General features: G+C 36.1%; 1 protein-coding gene across 23 annotated transcripts in view; it reads left to right on the top strand.

Annotated features, from left to right (window-relative positions):
* Wdr17 (WD repeat domain 17) overlaps positions 1 to 19,961 on the top strand; it is a 97,699-nt gene extending 77,738 nt beyond the window's left edge. For 10 of the 23 annotated variants that reach the window (XM_006509431.3, XM_030243542.1, XM_006509430.3 and 7 more), the window contains 10 exons: positions 10 to 109; positions 883 to 1,022; positions 3,884 to 3,904; positions 6,017 to 6,128; positions 9,265 to 9,406; positions 9,739 to 9,841; positions 10,854 to 10,955; positions 13,699 to 13,797; positions 16,746 to 16,929; positions 19,332 to 19,631. In XM_006509431.3, the coding sequence (XP_006509494.1) occupies positions 10 to 109; positions 883 to 1,022; positions 3,884 to 3,904; positions 6,017 to 6,128; positions 9,265 to 9,406; positions 9,739 to 9,841; positions 10,854 to 10,955; positions 13,699 to 13,797; positions 16,746 to 16,929; positions 19,332 to 19,451 (1,123 nt within the window). In that variant the 3' untranslated portion in view covers positions 19,452 to 19,631. Of the gene's footprint in view, positions 1 to 9; positions 110 to 820; positions 1,023 to 3,883; positions 3,905 to 5,992; positions 6,129 to 9,264; positions 9,407 to 9,738; positions 9,842 to 10,853; positions 10,956 to 13,698; positions 13,798 to 16,745; positions 16,930 to 19,331 lie in introns of those variants that run through there. The other 13 variants (NM_001372372.1, NM_001372376.1, NM_001372375.1 and 10 more) reach the window with 6 other exon arrangements.
* Positions 19,962 to 20,558: the final 597 nt, after the last annotated feature.

Here is a 20,558-nt window from a genome sequence, read left to right as displayed (position 1 = left end):
TCTTTCTAGACTCTTACACAAAGTCATAAATGAGCTGGCCGAATGGTATTTTCAGGATGGCCAAGCTGTGTTGGCTGCGTGCTGCCATCTTGCTGTAGATGATATTGAGGTACAACACTTCAAAGTGATGCATATAGCTGAAGAGTTCTTAAATGTATTGTGTTTGACTGGGCAGGGGCGGGGACGAGGGGAGAGATCAGATGGCATCTGGTGTTGCAGGCCTCCAAGTCTCTTGGTGAATTATCACACATACATACTATCCACTATGTGCTTTCATGTTTTATCTATTTTTAACCAGATAAATATTTGTAACAACATAGGCAATAATTTACTACTGTTGCATAATCTATAAGAAGCTGTTTTGTTTGTTTGTTTGGTTGGTTGGTTAGTTGGTTGGTTTGTTTTTTGAGACAGGGTTTCTCTGTATAGCCCTGGCTGTCTTGGAACTCTCTTTGTAGACCAGGCTGGCCTCAAACTCAGAAATCAGCCTCCCTCTGCCTCCTGAGTGCTGGGATTAAAGGCATGCGCCACCACGCCCGGCTATAAGAAGCTTTTAAGATTTCATGTTTTCCTATGGTGATGGGGACTAGATGACATGTTCTCATAACTGCTATTGGATTCTATTAACTAGCATTACAGGAAATGAATTATAATATTTTAAATTCTAAGTTGCATAATAAGTTTTATGTCCCCTAGTCAGCATCAATTTTTCCATCTGAAATTGAAACTATTTTTGCATAGGTTCTTTATTGAAGTATTGTATTAAATATATTTAAGAACAATGAGTATCTATGGTAATGTTAGTTTATCTGCTTATGAGCTTGAATGAGAATGACCACCAGGCATCTGTGCAACTGAAGGAACTGTTTTCCTACAAACAAGCTTGCTATGGCATACCTGATCCGTGGGAATGAACTAGAGCTGGCGGTCTCAGTGGGCACTGTCCTAGGAGAACCCGCAGCCCCAGCAATGCATTATGCCCTGCAGCTACTGGCGACAAAATGCATGATGATTCCAATGTGGTAAGAAACTTTTAATCTAAAGAGTAATTTCACAGTTGTGGCATGCATTTTAGAATACTATGGACTGCTTTTGAAAAGATGTGAAGAATATAGCATGTGTGATTATATCACTTTATATCTATAATATCTGTGCCATTTATCTGTGTATGTATATATATTTGAAATATCATTGCGAGAAAACTGTGGCAGGGTAATGAAATCTATCCTGACCCTTTCTGAGGTAGCTTGGTTATAATTGTGTAATACTTCAAATGTTAAAATATCATAAGACAATACATGGTATATTTTTCACATCTCCTCCTATTATTGTCATATCTTTTGTCTTACTTCAAGGTCAAGAAACAAAATTACCTTGCTGAAATCTTAGAGACATCCTTGTTCAGACTCTGTACTTTCAAGAGGTAGACCTTCCAAGGGGTTAAATGAAAATTCTTATTCAGTTCTCCATTACCTCATTCTTAAGGGCAGACAACCAGTGATTATGTAGGCACTTTTAGCTGTCACTCAATAGCTACTTATTGACAAACGTTGACTACAGAGTGTTTTGTTTTGTTTTGTTTTGTTTTGTTTTGTTTTGTTTTGTTTTGTTTGAAGTTAGAGAGATGACCTAGCTTATAAGTATTTGTTTCTCATACTGAGGACATGGGTTCAGTGGCCAAATCACATGTCAGGAAGCTTACAACTACCTTTAACTCTACCTCCAATGCCCGGTTCTGGTCTTTGTGAGCACCTGTACATACATGGTATACATACTTACATTTAAGCACAAACCTTCACATAAAATTGAAAAGTAAATATAAATCTTCAAAATTTTACTTATCTTTCTCCAAAATGCATAAATCCTGGGAAGATTCCAAACTGTCTAATGAGGATCTTGCCCTCTTCCTAGTCCACACCTTATGTGGACAAACTGGGAAGATGGAGCTTTGTTGGTCACCATAGCATGCGATGATGGTGGTGATGGTGATGGTGGTGGTGATGCTGATGACTTGGATGCAGCTAACAAGTTTGAAACTCTTACTGGGTGCCTACCAATAATTTAAATAGTTTATATGTCATGAACTACTGGGTCCTGTGAAGCAGATAACTGCTTTGTCAGAAGACTCACTGGATCATGATCCAAAGTAACAAGTAGTTAAGTATGTGCCCTTAACTACTAAAGTGAATCACTGCCGTGCTGAAAACATTGTACTTTTTTCCAGATCTTGGGATTTGATAGTAAACTATTATTAGCATTATTCTAGTTGCTCATGTCTTATAGTGATTTAGGAGCACTCTTCACTAACAAAATATAGTGGTACCCTGTGATAGGTTCAGATGTTTCCAATATCAACTGTCCTCTGAGAGTTTCAAATGACGCCCATCCTTCTCAAAAACCTACAGCAATCAACTATGTAGTTGTTTTATCATGGCCGATCAAAAATTTCAAAATGTAACCCAAATCATCTCTAAAAATGTAGCTGACTCCATGCTCATAGCTATAATCTAAGCTGAATGAAATATGGAATATTTTTAAAGAATATATATATATATATATATATATATATATATATATATATATATATACATACATATATATGCATATGTATATACGTATGCATATGTGTATGTGTTTTATATATATGTAGATATATGTATATCTACATATATGTGTGTATAGATAGATAGATAGATAGATAGATAGATAGATAGATAGATAGATATGTGATACGGGTGTGTGTGTGTGCAACCTTATATAGATGGAGAAGATTGTATATGTGAATTAAGAATTATAGATAAAACACCCATGGAAGGAGTTACAGAGACAAAGCTTGGAGCTGAGAGGAAAGGACAGACCATATAGAGACTGCCATACTTGGGGATCCATCCCATAATCAGCCTCCAAATGCTGACACCATTGCATACACTAGCAAGATTTTGCTGAAAGGACCCTGACATAGCTGTCTCTTGTGAAGCTATGCCGGGGCCTAGCAAACACAGAAGTGGATGATCACAGTCAGCTATTGGATGGATCACAGGGCCCCCAATGGAGGAGCTAGAGAAAGTACCCAAGGAGCTAAAGGGGTCTGCAACCCTGTAGGTGGAACAACAATATGAACTAACCAGTACCCTGGAGCTCGTGTCTCTAGCTGCATATGTATCAGAAGAATACCTAGTCAGCCATCAGTGGAAAGAGAGGTCCATTGGTCTTGCAAACTTTATATGCCTCAGTACAGGGGAACGCCAGGGCCAAGAAGCGGGAGTGGGTGGGTAGGGGAGTTGGGAAGGGGGTATGGGGGACTTTTGGGATAGCATTGGAAATGTAAATGAAGAGAACACCTAATTAAAATCAAATTAAAAAGAAAGAATTATAGATGTATACATGTAACAAGAAACAAAAAGAGGGCATGAGTTTGAGAGAGGGAAGGGATGCATGGGAGGATCATACTGAGGACAAGGTATAAATAATGCAATTCTAATTTCAAAAAGTAAAACTATATATTTGAAAAGAGAAAGAAGTAAAGATAAAATGGTTGCTAATTGTTTTATCCATGTGTTTAAATTATTTCAATCAGCTAATATCTGTCATTCTTCTAATAAAGTCACACTTCCCTCACCTGGCAACTCCTCCAGGTATACCTCCTTTGCAAATGCCAAAAATTATTCTACGAAGTATGATAATTTTCACAAGAAATTCATATATAGCTATTGGAATCCTATCATTAAAAATTAAAAATTATTCAGTTTAAGGAAGCTAGTCATTATTTCATAAATGAAAACAGTTAAGTGGTTCATGTATTTTACATTTATCAGTGCAGTTTTGTTTGTTTTTGGTATTTATGATGTTTGTCTGATGCTCACATTCAATGTCTTCTCTCCAGCTTCCCATCTGTTGTATACAGGTACTGGCTAGCTTTGTTCTTATTAACATGTTACTGTAAAGCTTCACGCAGTTTTAATTCTTTAAAACCACTCCCATACGATTTGGTTTTGCAATATTCCAATTTGTATATGTACGTTATATAATTTGTAAGAAATAAGAACCTAAGCATACAACAATACAAATAGTTTTTATAGCTTAACTGTATAGCTTAATACTTAAAAGTTGTACAGAAAAGAGTTGTACTAACTATGGCTTTGTACAATGCTAAAAGTTAACTAACTCTGCTAAGCAAAATATACCACATTATAATAATGAAATGTAAGTTTAGATGGTTTAGGTGTCCTATGTTTTGTTATTGAGTACACAATAATGCAGTCAGTTTTAAAGAAACAGTGAAATAAAAAATGAATATAATTGGCAACTCTTAAGAATTTTCTTTCTATATCAGGATGTAGTTTGTGGGGACAAGTGAGACTTTTTTTGCAGTTGGGAATTTTAATATAGTTTTAGTATAGTTGTTTTCAAAGGATAAATCAGAATGCAATCCTGTATCCTCAAGTACATTAACTTAAAAATATTATTAGGAGTGGGAATATGACTCAGCAGATAAAAAGGCTTGTATAAATATGATGAGCTGAGTTCAATTCCGTGATGGAAAGACTATGTACACACACAGACATACATGCATACCACACACACATACCACACATACATGTACCACACACACATCACACACACACACACACACCATACACACCACATACACATCACACATACACACCACATACACACATACACACCATACACATCACACACACACACACCACACACCACACAAACACACACCACACACACACACATACCACATACACACACCGCACACACACCATATACACCACACACATACCACACACACACACCACACATACCACACACACATACCACACACACTATTAAATATTGTTATTAGAAAGAACAGTAATTTATACCTCCTAAAAAGAATAGGTAAACTACTTTAATTTGGAGTTTTAAAAACTTACCTGATTAAGGGTAGTAATAATATAGGGAATTTAAGATGATATAGTGATATTTTATTGAATTATTGATTGGCTAGGGAGAAACAAAAGTAAAAATTATTGTAGTTGAAATATTTTATGTAAAATTTTGTAAAACACTTCTAAAATGATTTTTAATTCTAAAAATTTGATTATAATCCTAACTAAAATTGCTGCTGTTTTGGTTTTTCCTGGGGTGGGGTAGCTGGCATGTGTCTTTACTAAAAGTTTGGATTTGACAACAATGGTTGCAAATGATCTCTATATTTATTCTGTATTCTTTATATTTTTCAAAGCATGTCTTATATATTTAAAAATTAATTGATCATATAAATGATCAAATGCTCTAATTACGAGTCCTGGGTTTACAGCTCTATATACTATCTTTTAATATATTATCTGTTCTAAAGACACAAAAAATATACATATATATAATCTTGAGCCACTTGAAATTTAGTGTTTTCTGAGTTATAATACTTGAGACAAAATATTCACCTACTGCTTTGAAAAAAGCTTCTCACATCTTTTTTCACAATGTTATGAAGTCCATGTCATTTTATTCTTGTAAGCAATTTATTACACTAGTTCTAAGCTTTTAAAATATTTAACAACTGTATTTCTTACTTCAATTTCTTCCTAAACCTTAAAGGAAAAACAAGCAGAACAACACTAGTCCAAAGAGTTGAAGTAGCTAAGTATTTTGCTACTGTCAGAGTGAAGGCTCATAGAACTTCCTTCTGTTGAGAATGACAAAGAGGTTAAGTGTGTTAGCCTTCACTTTACCTCAGCATTTTCTCCAAAATCCTATTTACAACCGTTTAGTCTGGTAGAAGATTCTTCTCTAATGATAAAATTGAGTGCTATATTTTAGGAATTTAAGTTACACAGATTTAGCATTTTGAAAACTTTTGTGCTTTCTGCAACCCATACTTGGAATGGTGTGATATAAATAACCAAATAAGCATTGTAGATGGATAAGTCAGGGTGGGAGAGTGTGTCTCCTTTTTCCGAACCATTTGGGGATCTATTTTTGGATCATTGACTCAATGGAGTTTTCCCCTTTGTTATACAAACAGGAACCTGGCAGCTGATCTTCTCCTGATGACTCCTGGTAGCGAAGTCCACTTAGTAAAACTCTGTGCCTTCTACCCTGGGTGCATCGAAGAAATCAATGACCTTCACAAGAAGGTAGCTGATGATATAGTAATGATCTAACCTTGAATGAAATGCTATGATTTTAGTAATTTTTGATTTATTTAAATAAAAACTCATGCCCAAAACTAAATAATGGCTTTCTGATAATTCCTGTTAATTCAACAAAAGTGATAACCAAAAGAAAGAATGTTTATTTACTTCTAGATCCAAGCCCAAATTTTACAAAGAAAGGACACACTGAGAAGTAAAGAATCTATACAAATTAAAGATGGAATGAGAATTTCATCCGCAAAATGTCTGATCAATCCATAGTCCTTTTATGGTTCTACTTTGGATCTGAGGTTTCTGTACAAGTTAGAACGCTATATTAACTGCTTTATTTGTGTGTTTGTGAGTGTGAGGGCTCATATATGTGCGTGCATGCACACATATGTACACAAGGAGGTCACAGGTCATTATCTGAAACTTTGCTCTATTGCTCCCACCTTTTGTTCTAAGATGGTTATCCATGGGACAGTAGCTCTCACTGGTTGTCTAGACTGGCTGACCAGCAAGCTTCAGGAGTCATCTTGTCTCCAGCTCCGCAGTTTCTCTTACTGATAGGTGGTAATTTGCAGTTACAAAGAAAGAAGTGATTATTTTATTATTTATCTTTAAAAGTAACCTAGTAAGAATCTTAAAAGAATTGCAAATTTAGACTTTTATATAAAAATCAGTCATACCTACATTAAATTCTCAAAATGAATAAATACTCATCAGCAGTTCTTAATAAATCATATAGGGAAGCTGAGGGCAAAAATGGGTATAAGAAATCAACCATCACTAGTCCAGCCTCAGTGAGAGTCACGTCAGCCTGTGCTGCCATTGTTCTTTTTACTATTATTATTAGATATTTTCTTCACTTACATTTCAAATGCTATCCCAAAAGTCCCCTATACCCTCTCCCGCCCTGCTGCCACTGTTCTTATTCCCTGACTACAAATAGTCCCTAGCTTAACTAATAAGAGTGCCTGTCTGAACTTTATATTGTTCCCTAAGATTTTTTTACATCTGAGCCAGTTGAAATAACATCTCAACCTTGCTTCACTAGCAGTTCTATTTTTCATAATGTTTTCTAAGGGTGGTGGTCATTGCTGACCATCTACATCTCTAAGTCCTTCTCTAGGGTGGTCATAGAATCATTAATCTGCCCCAGCAGCAATGCCTGAAAGAGATCAAGCATTATTACTGTGAGTGCCAGAGATACTGCCCAGTGAGGGACTGGAAGCCCCCTTTGAGTTTTCATATAATTCTTAAGAGGGATGTGAGGCCAGCAAGAACTATATAACAGCATAAAGTTCTCCAGACACATAGCCCTTGGGGCTGTGCCACACCGAAGCTATGGTGACCTGTGGGCTGCATTCCATGATTTCTAAAGCCATTTGTCATCTTTCCTGCATGTCCCTTGGCAAGTATCGGTGTGTTATGGAATAAATCATATCTGTTATTATGGAAATATTTATGAAAGGATTAATATTCAGTTCCAACAGTAATTTATGACAGTACTGGAGATTTTCAATTATTCCTTATATACTTTCTGTTATCTGAATTTCTGTCTCAATTTTGCTATGGGCACTATGGAAATGAATCAGTGGGTAAGGGTGCCTCTCCTTATTTCTAATTATCTGAATTCAATTGCTGTTTCCTATACAGCAGGAGTAAAATGTTACATGAAAGTTGTCCTCTGACCGCCACACGTGTGCTATGCCTCATAAAGTACACACACAAAGCAAATACATAAAAATAAAATAAAAATCTAAAGAAAAGCAAAATCTTTGACATAAAAATAAATAAAAGTTATCTGTGTTTTATTTTTGTAGACACCAGTAGAAACTCTTAGTTAAAGATGCATGTGGAAAGAGGCAATAGGACTCTTGTCTTGATATGCATTGTATAGTGTTTAAATATATGTTAACTAAGTCTCAGAGGCAAGAAGCTCTGGTGTTATCTGCAGGGATAGGGAGGAGAAATGACCCACCTAAGTTTATACATCCTGGCTTATTTAAATCAACAAAACAAAATCATTTATTTACAGTTGACAGTGTGACATTTTGATACATACATATATTAATTCAAATCAGAGGACCTTCCACACCCACCACCACACATGTTTATTTTTGTTGAGGTAAAAATCACTTAAAGTCCTTTCTTTAAGGCGTTTTGAAGGATACTCTGTGATTCACTGCAACCACCTTGCTCTGCAGCAGAACAGAACTCACTTTCTCCCCCTCTTCCTGTGATGCCAAGCTGTAGAGAGCAGGGACAGCCTTTCTCCTTCTCATGGAAATAATAGGGCCATGAATGCAACCAGTATTCATTACACATTCTAAAAGATATGATTAGAATCATTGGTAGGAACTTATTACTTGTTCTTCAGAAAACTAGTGATTGTGAAGTTGTTAATAACTCTGAGAATTTTCTAAGGTAATAATAAATACCAAAATCAAAGCACAGTCAAACACATTATTAACCTACTTGAGAAATTTCATGATAGAACAGGAATTAATTTTGTATTCTAGAGTATGACATTTCAGTGATGATCACCTTTTATTATTATTGTGCTTAATTTTAAATCCAGGTATGGTAGGTATAGCAGACTTTCCACGCTGTGCATGTGAAACCATCAAGCTTTAGAACGTATATAAGTTTAGTCTTTTTGGAATCGGGTCCTTTGGCCTCAAAGGCTAATTTCAGTTGTAGAGAAGACAGTGTGTGATCATATAGTTTTGTACTTGTTACATGTAATGTACTTTTGACAATGTCTATTATACATTTACTCTAGAATAGCTGACTTCATTGTGGGCTTGTTTTGTTTTATTTTTGCTTTTGCTGAGCTGCACTAGTAAGTACTGAGCACAGCATTATGATCAGAAAAATTTAGTTCTACTTGTTTCCTAAGTATTTGTGTGGTAAAAATCATCTGATTTTAAGCTAATGACCTCACCTTCATTCTTTGATCTTATAGGTATTTCCATACATAATTTCATTTATAAAGAATTGCATTGACATATATTTGAGGCAACTTTAATAAGTGAAACAGACAGAGAATGTAGCAATAATTGTCATTTATATTATGGCTTTTATCTATGTGAATCTTAGTAACATTGTCTTTCAACAAATTATTTTTTAGTGCAATCTACCCCCTGCAGAAGAATGCACTCAGTTGGCTGAAACAGCCCGGGCAGATGGCAATGTATTTGAAACCATAAAGTATTATTTACTAAGTCAAGAACCTGAAAAGGCTCTTCCTATTGGTATTGACTTTGTCAAAGGTAAGTTTCTAGTTGGTAGTTTGCATCTGAGATATATTTGTTCATTTGGCATTTTCATTCATCTTGATAATCTGCCTGAAGTTCAAACACAAACCATTCCAAATTTCACAAGGAAAAAGATCACTGATGTAGACCATGCTTTATCTCCTGATTGTATGTTATGGGAAGACCTAGAGACCAGGAATGGACCAATAGTTTGTGATACGGAATACACAATTATGATTAACTGACAAAGAGTTGATTATGTAATTTTTAAAAATTGGATGGACAAAACTTTACACTGTAATGTAAAATACAGTTTCACTTGAATTTCATTTGATTTTGTTTTCCAGGATGTATCAGTAACTCAAACTGGACTCTAGATACTGTTTACCCTGTGCTTGACCTGATGAGTTATATCCGTACTGAAAAATTACTCTTACATACGTGCACTGAGTAAGTACTTTTCTTCAAGATATGGAAATATCCAGTATTATATTTCAAGTGGCAATTTTAGTTTTGGTGTTCAAATCAAGAAATAGGATCATCTTATGTAGCTGAACTTACAAACAGATACTTTCTGTTATTGCTTTTGTTGTGACAATAATAACAAGAGAGGACAATAAAGAGAACTTGAAATGAACAGTAACTATTAACAACAGCTAGCATGTGTTTGTTTATGTGTGTGCATGTCTGTAGCTTCATTTCTGTTCAAAAAAGACTAAGCTTAAAACATGTAGATGGTTATAGGCATGGGGTTCATAAGAAACTAAGGGTCATATTTATTCAATATCTATTGTACATAAAAATCATACTAAGCCTAAATGAGAGAGATTTACAGGTTCTGGTAAACAGAAAATGGCACCATCCTAAAACTCAAGGACCATTAGGAGTTTTGTTTTTAATACAACTGAAGTCTTCAGAGAGTTGAGGCTAATTTGTAAGAGAGATTTGCAATGAAACGGCCTGGAACACTGCCGAGTTCACCCCGCAGGGAACAAAACTGATTTCGCTGGTCCTTTCCTGGAGGTGACATAATGTGTCATAAGTTCCTAAATCTGATAAAAAGCCAATTACTTAGAAATAAATGCCAAGAAGAGAAAGGCAGGGGTAGCCTCAGGGTGCAAATTAACTAAGAACAGTAGGGTGCTTGCTCTGTGTGAGAACTCAGGTTTGAGCATTAAAATACAAAAGAATTAAATATGTACAGGCAGACAAGAGCTAAATGCTGTGTAAAGACGGTTGCTTTAAATTATAATTTTTGTTATATGATTAATTTTGGAATAAGAATTATGAATTAATTTTTAGACAATGAATAAATCATTCCCTCTAATTTCATAAAAACTTTCTAAATGTATTTTGCAAGTATCATCTATAAGAATATGGATAGGCATGTTTGAATTATGTAAGAGAATAATGTCCTACGCTTCAAATTGTAACGTTTAAGAATAAATATATTCTTTTTCAGGGCTCGAAATGAATTGCTTATCTTATGTGGTTACATCGGTGCCTTGCTGGCTATCAGGAGACAGTATCAAAGCATTGTTCCCTCGCTGTATGAGTACACGAGGTAAAAATGAAAACACTTTACTGAGAAATTCCCTTTACTAAGATAAACATCTCAAAGAAGGGCACAGGCACTGAATGTATTATTCTGTGAGTCCACTTGCTCACTCAGCGTGAGCTCTCCAGGAAAGCACATACATGAATTGTGAGTGCTGAATGCACCAGGCTACAAACGACAGAGCTGCTAATGGAAAGTTAAATGCACAGGACTTGTTGACATTTGCCTATCAGGATACATCAGAGAGCCATCCCAAATCTCATAAAGTGGTCCAGCAATTCCACCAAAGACCTGGATCCTTCCTTTTTTTTTTTTTTTTTTAACTTTGGAACTGTTAGCTCTTTCCCTCTACATAACATGTCTGCCATCTAGGGAGGACATAAAAGGGTGGGCAAAGGGGATCGTAAAGGTCTACTTCAGTCCACAGGTCCTCATGGTGTGGACTAAAAGTCTCACACCTACACTTTACGTCCATCATTGCATAGCACCACTGTTAAAATACAGGAACCCATATAGATTAGCTCTCAATCTCTGTGGCAGAAATATTCAACTGAAAGACACTCATGAGTAGTAAAGAAGTTAGTGTTTTATATTCACCTCAGATCGTCTTTTATAACCTGTTAGCTAAACATCTATATTCTCTAGCAGCTTGTTAAACGTCACTCATTATCCATTATCCTTAACTTACTTCATTAAAAAAAAAAAAAATATATATATATATATATATATATATATATATATATATATATATATATACCCAAAGCTGATCCAAGGGATCTCCATTTCTAACCCATCTCTCTGCTTAACAAGACACACATCATTGTACAAGTATGATTTAGTGAATAAATGAACTCACAAAATATTTCCTGAAAATTAATTTCTAAGCCCATTAACTTGCTAAATGGTAGTGTGTGCAACCTTTTGATTGTTGATGCTAATTATCTAGGGAAAAACATTTTCCTGAGTATCTTTTACAGAAGATAGGAGACTTTGAGACGAATGAAAGGCTTTCTTATCCCTAACCAACTGGTAAAGAAGTTGCTGCTGCTACATAGTGCAACCTAAGCAATAAGCATTACCACCAGATATTAAAGAAAGTTTGTTTCTGTACAGTCAACAAACTGTACTTCAACAGTAGCCTGTATCATTACCATTAAAATAATGTTGAATCTGTCCAGTTTGTGTGACCTCACTGATGACAAGTGAGAGAAAAATGCTCTCTTAAATTAGTATTAATAAGCTGGGTGGTGGTGGCACACACCTTTAATTGCAGACCATCAGAGGCAGGAGCTCTGAGTTCGAGACTGGCCTGGTCTATAGAGTGAGTTTGAGGACATCCAAGGCTACAGAGAGAAATCTAGTCTCAATAAGCAAAAAAGTTAGTATTAATAATAAATGGCTAACAGACTAGAGTGGCAGCTCATGTTTACAAGCTCAGCATAGGATGCTGAGGTAAAGGAATTCTTTCTGGTTCAAGACCAGCCTGGACTACATGGAGAATTCCACATCAACCTACATTCAAACTGAGACAACCTCAGGAACTAGGAAGCAAAAAGGCAAAGAATAAAAGCAAAAGTTACTGTGTGTAAGGTACGAGAGAGTTCACAGAATATGCCTGCATTAAAGAGAACTCAGTAAATAAGAAAGAGAACTTTAAAAGGTCTCAGTATTAGGGGTTTTCCCTTTATTTACATTTATGTTATGTGTGTTGGAGTTTTGCCTGCATGTATGTCTATATGAGAGTGTCAGATCTTGGAGCTGCAGACAATTGTGAGCTGCCAAGTGGGTGCTGGGATATGAACTCTGGTCCTTTGGAAGAACAGTCAGTGCCCTTAACCACTGAACCATCTTTCCAGTCCTTGTGGCTTTCTTTGTGATAATTACTCCCTTTTATGTCCTACAGCCTATTTTCATTTTCTTAATGCACTTAAATGTCCAACTTCCCACTGCTATGTTCTATTTAATTGACACTTCCTTTCTCCTCTTATTTCCTGTCCTCTGGCCTCATTTCTTATGTTCACTCTCCTCTCTGTGTTCTAGTATTTGTTCTACAGAAGGTTCATTTGTAAATGGTGAGTGTGTGAGTGTGTGTGTGTGTGTGTGTGTGTGTGTGTGTGTGTGTGTGTGTGTGTCTTTTTATGTGTGCATGTGCATGTGTGCTGGTGATGGTGATGGTGAGTCAGGTCACTGGCACAGGAACCTTACTTCTGAGCTTTGCCTGTCATCCTTTTGGAGACACCTCATTTTCATGGTCAGACAAAATCTAATCTCAATGCTCCTGATGTGTGAGTCTAGTTTAGCAACCTGCACCATGCTCCAGCCTTAAATTCAGTATCCTCAGCTGTAAAATGAGCCTCTCAGATCTAGTCCTTTTCTCATTCTTCTAATAGTACCATTATATTCTGTTATCCAGACTTAAGTCAGGGTCCTGATGAGCTGTTCTACCTCACTCCTGATGTTCAGCAGTGCTCTTCTTCTCTCACCATGCTCCATACACTACGCAGGTCACTGAACTAGAGTCACTATTCCAACCACATGTCTTGAGCATATTAGAGTTCCCAGTGACTTAAAGGATAATAATGTAAGTAAGCAGATATATGCCTATGTATACATAAGTGTATACACACACACACACACACACACACACTATTGAACAATCATCATAGATAAAATTTCAGTTGTTAAAGTTTGTTTGTGTTGTCTGATGTTTTACTGTTATGCCAGATGCCAATTCTTTCTCATGTTTCAGTCAGCTCTTAAAACGACGAGTGGTGTCAGTACCATTAAAAATTGAGCATCTCTCTGAGGAGCTGGATGCATGGAGAGCTTGCACACAATCGACCAAACAGTGAGTGAATACAATCTAACCTTCAAATGCAGAAGGAATTTGGGGTTATTGACAAAAGTGTCAGGAGTATGATGCTGTTGTTTTTTTAAATCAAGTTTAGAAAAAGTTTGTCAATTTGTTTAGCATATATTTAGTACTAATTTCTTGTAATGTTAATTTCTGCCTTTTTAAGTCCTTTGGGTTTTTTTTTCTAATTTATTTATTTATTCACTTTACATCTCTGGATCAGCCCCACTCTGCTCCCAGTACCCCTTTACACAAGAACCCCCCCCCCCAGTTCCAACTTGCCCTTCAGTTTTGAGAAGAGGAAACCTCCTCTGGGTAGGATCCACAGGCAGGCAGGCAACAGGCTCAGGGACAGCCCCCACTCCAATTTTAGGAGAAGCTGCATGTAGACCAAACTGCTCATTTGCTACAGATGTGCAGGGGGCCTAGGTCCAGTCCATACTTGCTCTTTGGTTGGTGGTTCAGTCTCTGGGAGCCTACAAGAGTCCAGGTTAGTTGACTCTGTTGGTCCTCCTGTGGAGTCTCTGTCCTTGTCGGATCCCTCAATCCTTCCTCCATAAGGTTTCCCAAGCTCCATCTAATGTTTAGTCTTTGTATATCTTTCCATTGGCTGCTGGGTGGAGCCTCTCAGAGGACAACTATGCTAGGTTCCTGTCTGAAAGCAACACAGAGTATATTATTAATAGTGTCAGGGATTGGTTCTTGCCCATGGGTTGGGTCTCAATTTGGGATAGATATTAGTTGGCCATTCCCTCTGTCTCTGCTCTATCTTTGTCCCTGCACATCTTGGAGGTAGGACATATTTTGTTTCAAGCATTTTGTGTCTTTATCCTTACACTGGGAGTCATGCCTGGCTACAGAAAGTGACCACTTCAGGATCTACACCCTCCACTGCTAGGAATATTAGCTAGATTCAGCCCCACCTCCATAGACCCTCTTGGGCCTAACCAACATCTAGCTCTCTGTCATATCCTAGAACCTGCACCCCCTTTGATTTCTGTTCTCTCTCCCCAGCTCTCCCTACATAGGATGTCTCCCCCCTCCCCCACATACACACACCTTGGAGCCCCCCTGCTCTACTCACAGTCCCCTCTTCCAATCACTTCCCTCTATCCATCAATCTCTGATATCTATTTTGTTTCACTTTCTGAGAAAGATTCAACCATCCTCCCTTGGACTCTCCTTGTTATTTGACTTCTTTGTGGCTCTTTATTATAGTATGGTTATCCTGTACTTTATGGCTAATATCCACTTACCAGTGAGTACATACATCATATCATATATGTCCTCTTAGGTGTAGTTTACCTCACTCAGGATAATATTTCCTAGTCCATTAATTTACCTGCAAAATTCATGATGTCCTTGTTTTTAATAGCTATATAGTATTCCATTGTATAAATGACTCATTGTATAAATGAAGCTACTATGAACATAGTTGATCAAGTGTCCTTTGGAGATGGAGGAGCATCTTTTGTGTATATGCCCAGGAGTGGTATACCTGGGTTTTGAGGTAGAACTATTCCTAATTTTCTGAGAAACTGCCAAATTGATTTCCAAAGTGATTGTACAAATTTGCATTTCCAACAGCAGTGAAGGAGTGTTCCCTTTGCTCTACAACCTCACCAGCATGTGCTGTCCTTTGAGTTTTTGATCTTAGCCATTCAGATGGTTGTAAAGTAGAATCTCAGAGTCATTTTGATTTGCATTTCCCCATTGGAGAAACTGAGGAAACTAACATTTCTTTAAGTGCTTCTAGGCTATACAAGATTCCTCTGTTGACAATTCTCCCTTTAGTTCTGTATCCAAATTTTAATTGGGTTATTTGTGTGTGTGTGTATGTGTATACACATAGATATTATATATCATATATACATATATGTATATGTCTCATATATATGGTATGATATATGACATATATATGGTATATATATGTCAATATATATATATATCATATGATATTGGCTCTCTGTCAGATGTAGGGTTAGTGAAGATCTTTCTCCAATCTATAGACTGCAGTTTTGCCTCTACCTGTTTGAATGTATTTCCCTGTACTTCCTTAAAGGATTTATTCATGTCTGCTTTAAAGGCCTCTATCATCTTTATAGGATTAGACTTAAAATCTTCTTCTTGTGATTCAGTTTCATTAGAATATCCAGGGTTTATTATAACAGGATAACTGGGCTCTGGTGGTGTCATAAAACCCTGGAACTTGACTTTGTTCTTATGCTGTCCCTTAGGCATCTGTTTTCCCTGATGTTAGCTGAATGATCCTGATGGCAGCAAGACTTCTTGGGAAGGCTGGGGAAGTCATAGATAAAACAATGGAGATCAGGGTATCTGAGTCTGCTGGCTGAGCCTCAGGCAGACCCCAATGGCAAGGGATTGGTGGGAAATGTTCCAAGATGATAGTTTGTGAGGTCCCTGCAGGCCTCCATGTGAAGTGGGAGGTTCTAGGGTCCTACAAGAGTCCTAGGGACCAAAAAGCAAGCCCAGATATAGACAATGGACCTCAAGGGACTGGTCAGCTCACATTTGCAAACTGTCCCAAGAAGACCCAACTGGGATGGTCTGTAGATGGGACTGGGATGAGATTGGTGGGGCAGGGATCTAAGCTGGTTAGTTATGGGGCTCCTATAGCGAAAAGCAAGATGCTCTTGGTGTCCCACAAGGCTCCTCTGAACCAAAGAGTGAGACTAGAGCTAGACAGTGGGGCTCAGGTGACCATGAGCAACTCACCTCTGCAGGCTGTGTCCCAGGTGGACTGGATTCAGATGGTGGGTGGATCCCACTGGGATAGTTTTGTTATTTTATAATTTAAATTTAAATTGATTTGCCTCAATCTATAAAAGATAATGAACTAATCAGAGACCATTTCTCAATTAAATCTCAATAATTCTATAATTCTATAGAAAATAAAGCACGAATGTTTATTTTAAATGTAGATCATCAGAAGATTCTCCATATACACCCCCTTCTGACTCACAAAGAACAGTTTATGAAACTTTATTAAAGAGACTGAAAGAAGAGCCACTCAAAGGAATTACTGGACTAGATTACGTGACTGGATCAAATCTTCCAAGCCATTCAGACATTCACATCTCTTGTCTTACTGGACTAAAAATCCAGGTACAATCTACTATCAGACGTTAAGTTTATATTTCTATTATAAGCTTGTTAATGGTACCTTAAAACAAATATAAACTCAGTGAACTTGGCGAATGTAAAGATTCCAGTAAGAATATATTGCCCTTAGTGCTTCCTTGATAATACATATGATCTTTTTTCCCTTAAAATACATCCAGAGAGATGATCACTGAGTTATTATCGCTGAAGCAATGGCGTAATACATACATTTAGTAGCAACTTATTTACATATATATATAGCAACAAAGATGTTTTAAAGTAAATAAATGTCATAACTTAATGAAAAGTAAGTGAAATAATCAACAATTACACTGATTTTATCAGAGAAGGTTATATTTACTTTCTAGTTTCCATTTGCATAACATAAACACAATGAAATCAAACTAATTGATGCATACTACAGATACATCAAGCATCCTTGCATTGTTTACTGAACTTTCAGCAATTAAAATTCACTGTGATTCATCACTGAGGATAACTAATTCCCAAAGAGCATTCTTTAATGTGCAGTCAAACTAATGAGGAACAATTATGCTTACAGCCTCTGAGTATCACCCAAGAAGATTGCTATCTCGAAGAATCAGAGAAGTCTTTATGATCTTGGAGTAGTTGTCACTGTGAGATAACAAAGCTAAGTTTCACAAAGTGAGTTAGCACAATTTGTCACAGTGTGTTCCACCTGCCAGTGTTTTGTACTTGTAATGGACAGAGCCTCACAGTTCTAATATAATATTTAAAACATATTTATTATGCTGACATGTTAGGCCAATGAGTGATCTAGTCACTCAGAATACATGGAGCCCCTGGTTGTTAATACAAACCCTGCCTGTAGCTTGCCAACCAATTGTAAGCCAGACTCTCAAGAACACAATAATCTTCAAAGCATAAGACACATAACTGTGTACACACATACCGTTCACTTGTACTTAAAGATTAAAACAAACAAACAAACAAACACCAATTCAGTGAACTCAGTAGGTTTGTAGTGAATCATGAAACTTTGGAAGTCTAAAAATCAGTTTCTGCTCTCATGGACTCCCTAATCCCTGTTCCACAAGGCCCCTTTTACTCCACACAGGATAGCCAAAACACCAGTAGACACCAGCTGAAGTTCTTTTTTTTTTTTTTCTTCACACAGGCCTACATCCACAAAAGGATCTACTAATTATCTCATGCACACATACCTAATGTAGATTAAGTATTACCCTCCTAGAGTATGTTCAATATGAAACTAATGTATTTGTGTTTGTGAATCTCAAGGACTTAATATGAAGTTAACTAATGATTAACTTTGCCAACTCCAAAAATAAACTGCAAAAAATAAAGCATAGCATTAAAAATCATAACCAGAACTTGATAAATCTGGAGCTTAATCAAAAATATTAAAATTGTAGTGCTCTTATGACTTACTGATTTTTTTAACATCATGCTTTTTCTCCTAAGAGCTAAGACATATTAACTTCTCAAAACTATTCGAGTATGCTAATAACTGATGGGACTAAGTTATAGTCTCTCAGGTCAGATGACAGAGTATAATTTTAAATCACACACATGTAGAGCAATATCTACTTCTTCTTCTATAGAGAAGGATCCAAGTTTCTGGCTTTACTTCCCAGCCATACCAACATCAACTACATAACTATTGAGTTCAAGGCCAGCCTGCTCTACAGAGTTGAGTTCCAGGATAGCCAGGACTACACACTGTCTCAGAAACAAAACAAAACAAAACAAAACAAAACAAAACAAAACAAAACAAAACAAAACAAAACAAAACTAATAAAATGAAGAAAATCTCAGTCTGTTATTTCACGGTGTGCTTTCATAAAAGAAGCAAACTCTGTGGCAATTAATGAATTAATAATATGCTGGGCGTGGTGACGCACGCCTTTGATCCCAGCACTTGGGAGGCAGAGGCAGGCAGATTTCTGAGTTCGAGGCCAGCCTGGGCTACAAAGTGAGTTCCAGGACAACAAGGGCTATACAGAGAAAACCTGTCTCAAAAAACAAAACAAAACCAAAAAAGAATTAATAATATTTATTGTGATTGGTAATACTGCTGTATACAAAGAATTGAAATTTTAGCATAAAGATATAATTATATATATAATTTTCATATAAATTTATATATAATTTTAAATATAATTTCTAATATAATTTTAACAGCCACCACAGAATATTAGAACATTAATGAGGTATTTGAAGATGATTTCACAGTTGGTAGCATTTAAGAAAAAAACGTTTCTTTTTCTTCTTATATTACTGAATTTCCTACTAGGACTGCCTAACTGCACAGTAGTTTCTCAGGGTGATGATTGCTTCTGAAACTTTAAGTCAATGCTGCGAATTTTTAGCCTCATCTTCTCTTTTCTCAACTCTGCACACAGGGTCCTGTGTATTTCCTAGAAGATGGAAAATCAACTATTTCTTTGAATGACGCTCTGATGTGGGCAAAGGTGAATCCATTCTCACCTTTAGGAACTGGAATACGACTCAATCCATTTTGACTGAATTTTTTTCTGCACACTTCCTAGTTTTGTAAAAAGGAAATTTGGGGTATTTATAACCTTCATTTTGGTGGTCTAAGAATAATAGGTTGGGAGGTGGTTTGATACTTGGAAGACAGAGGGAATAATATTAAATTTTGTTAATTTCAAAAATAAAATATATAATTCTAAAGAAAAATATGTATCTTATTGATAAATGGTATTATTTACATTTAGAAGAAAGTTTTAATGAATTATAAAAACTAAACAATCTGCAAAGCAGATAGGTTTCAACAGATATGGATATCGACAAAATACTGTATTGTTAAAACTCTGAAACACATAAAATAGGACGTCATTTGGAAGAGGTTTTAGCATATATACATATATAGAGAAGATATTTAATGAATGTTTGAATCAATATCTTGAAATAATAAAATGTATGGAATAGACAGATGATTTGCAATTCAACAATCTCCCATATGATCCTTTATAAAAATTAGTTGCAAATAAATTCGTTTGTAAATAGGATGCTACTTGAAATATTGAGTACATTTTATAAAATAATTTTTATTCATTTATGTTATTCATATTTATTCAGAGCACAAAGTCAGGAAGAAGGAAGTACATGAATCTATTTCAGTTAAAATAGAATAATGCCTTCAAAATATATGAGATTGATTCACATTAACTAAAGTACTTCAGTACTCAAATTGTGTCACTTAAAATTTATAACATCATGGGTATTCCAAGATTGGTTTTGTTTTTGTTTTGTTTTGTTTGATAATATCTACTTAAAAGTGAGTAAATTCCATATCTGTTCTTTTGTGACTGGGTCACTCAAGATGATATTTTCTAGTTCCATCCATTTGCCTGCAAATTTCATGAAGTCGTTGTTTTTAATGGCTGGGTAGTACTCCATTATATAAATGTCACTCAAAGTATATAGTCATATAAATATACACATACGGATATTGTGGCATTGCCCATATGTGTTCAGGATTCTGATTTCATTAGAATACTGAAAGTAATTTTTTTTTTAATGTTTTGGGTATGTTTGTTGAAGTATACCCCAGAGCTCCCTGCTGCCTGGGTTACTTTCTTTTTTTTTAACTAGGTATTTTCTAC

This window comes from Mus musculus, chromosome 8, assembly GCF_000001635.26.
Source record: "Mus musculus strain C57BL/6J chromosome 8, GRCm38.p6 C57BL/6J".
In the NCBI taxonomy this organism is placed as follows: Eukaryota; Metazoa; Chordata; class Mammalia; order Rodentia; family Muridae; genus Mus; species Mus musculus.
This window is presented reverse-complemented; position numbering and strand designations above follow the sequence as displayed.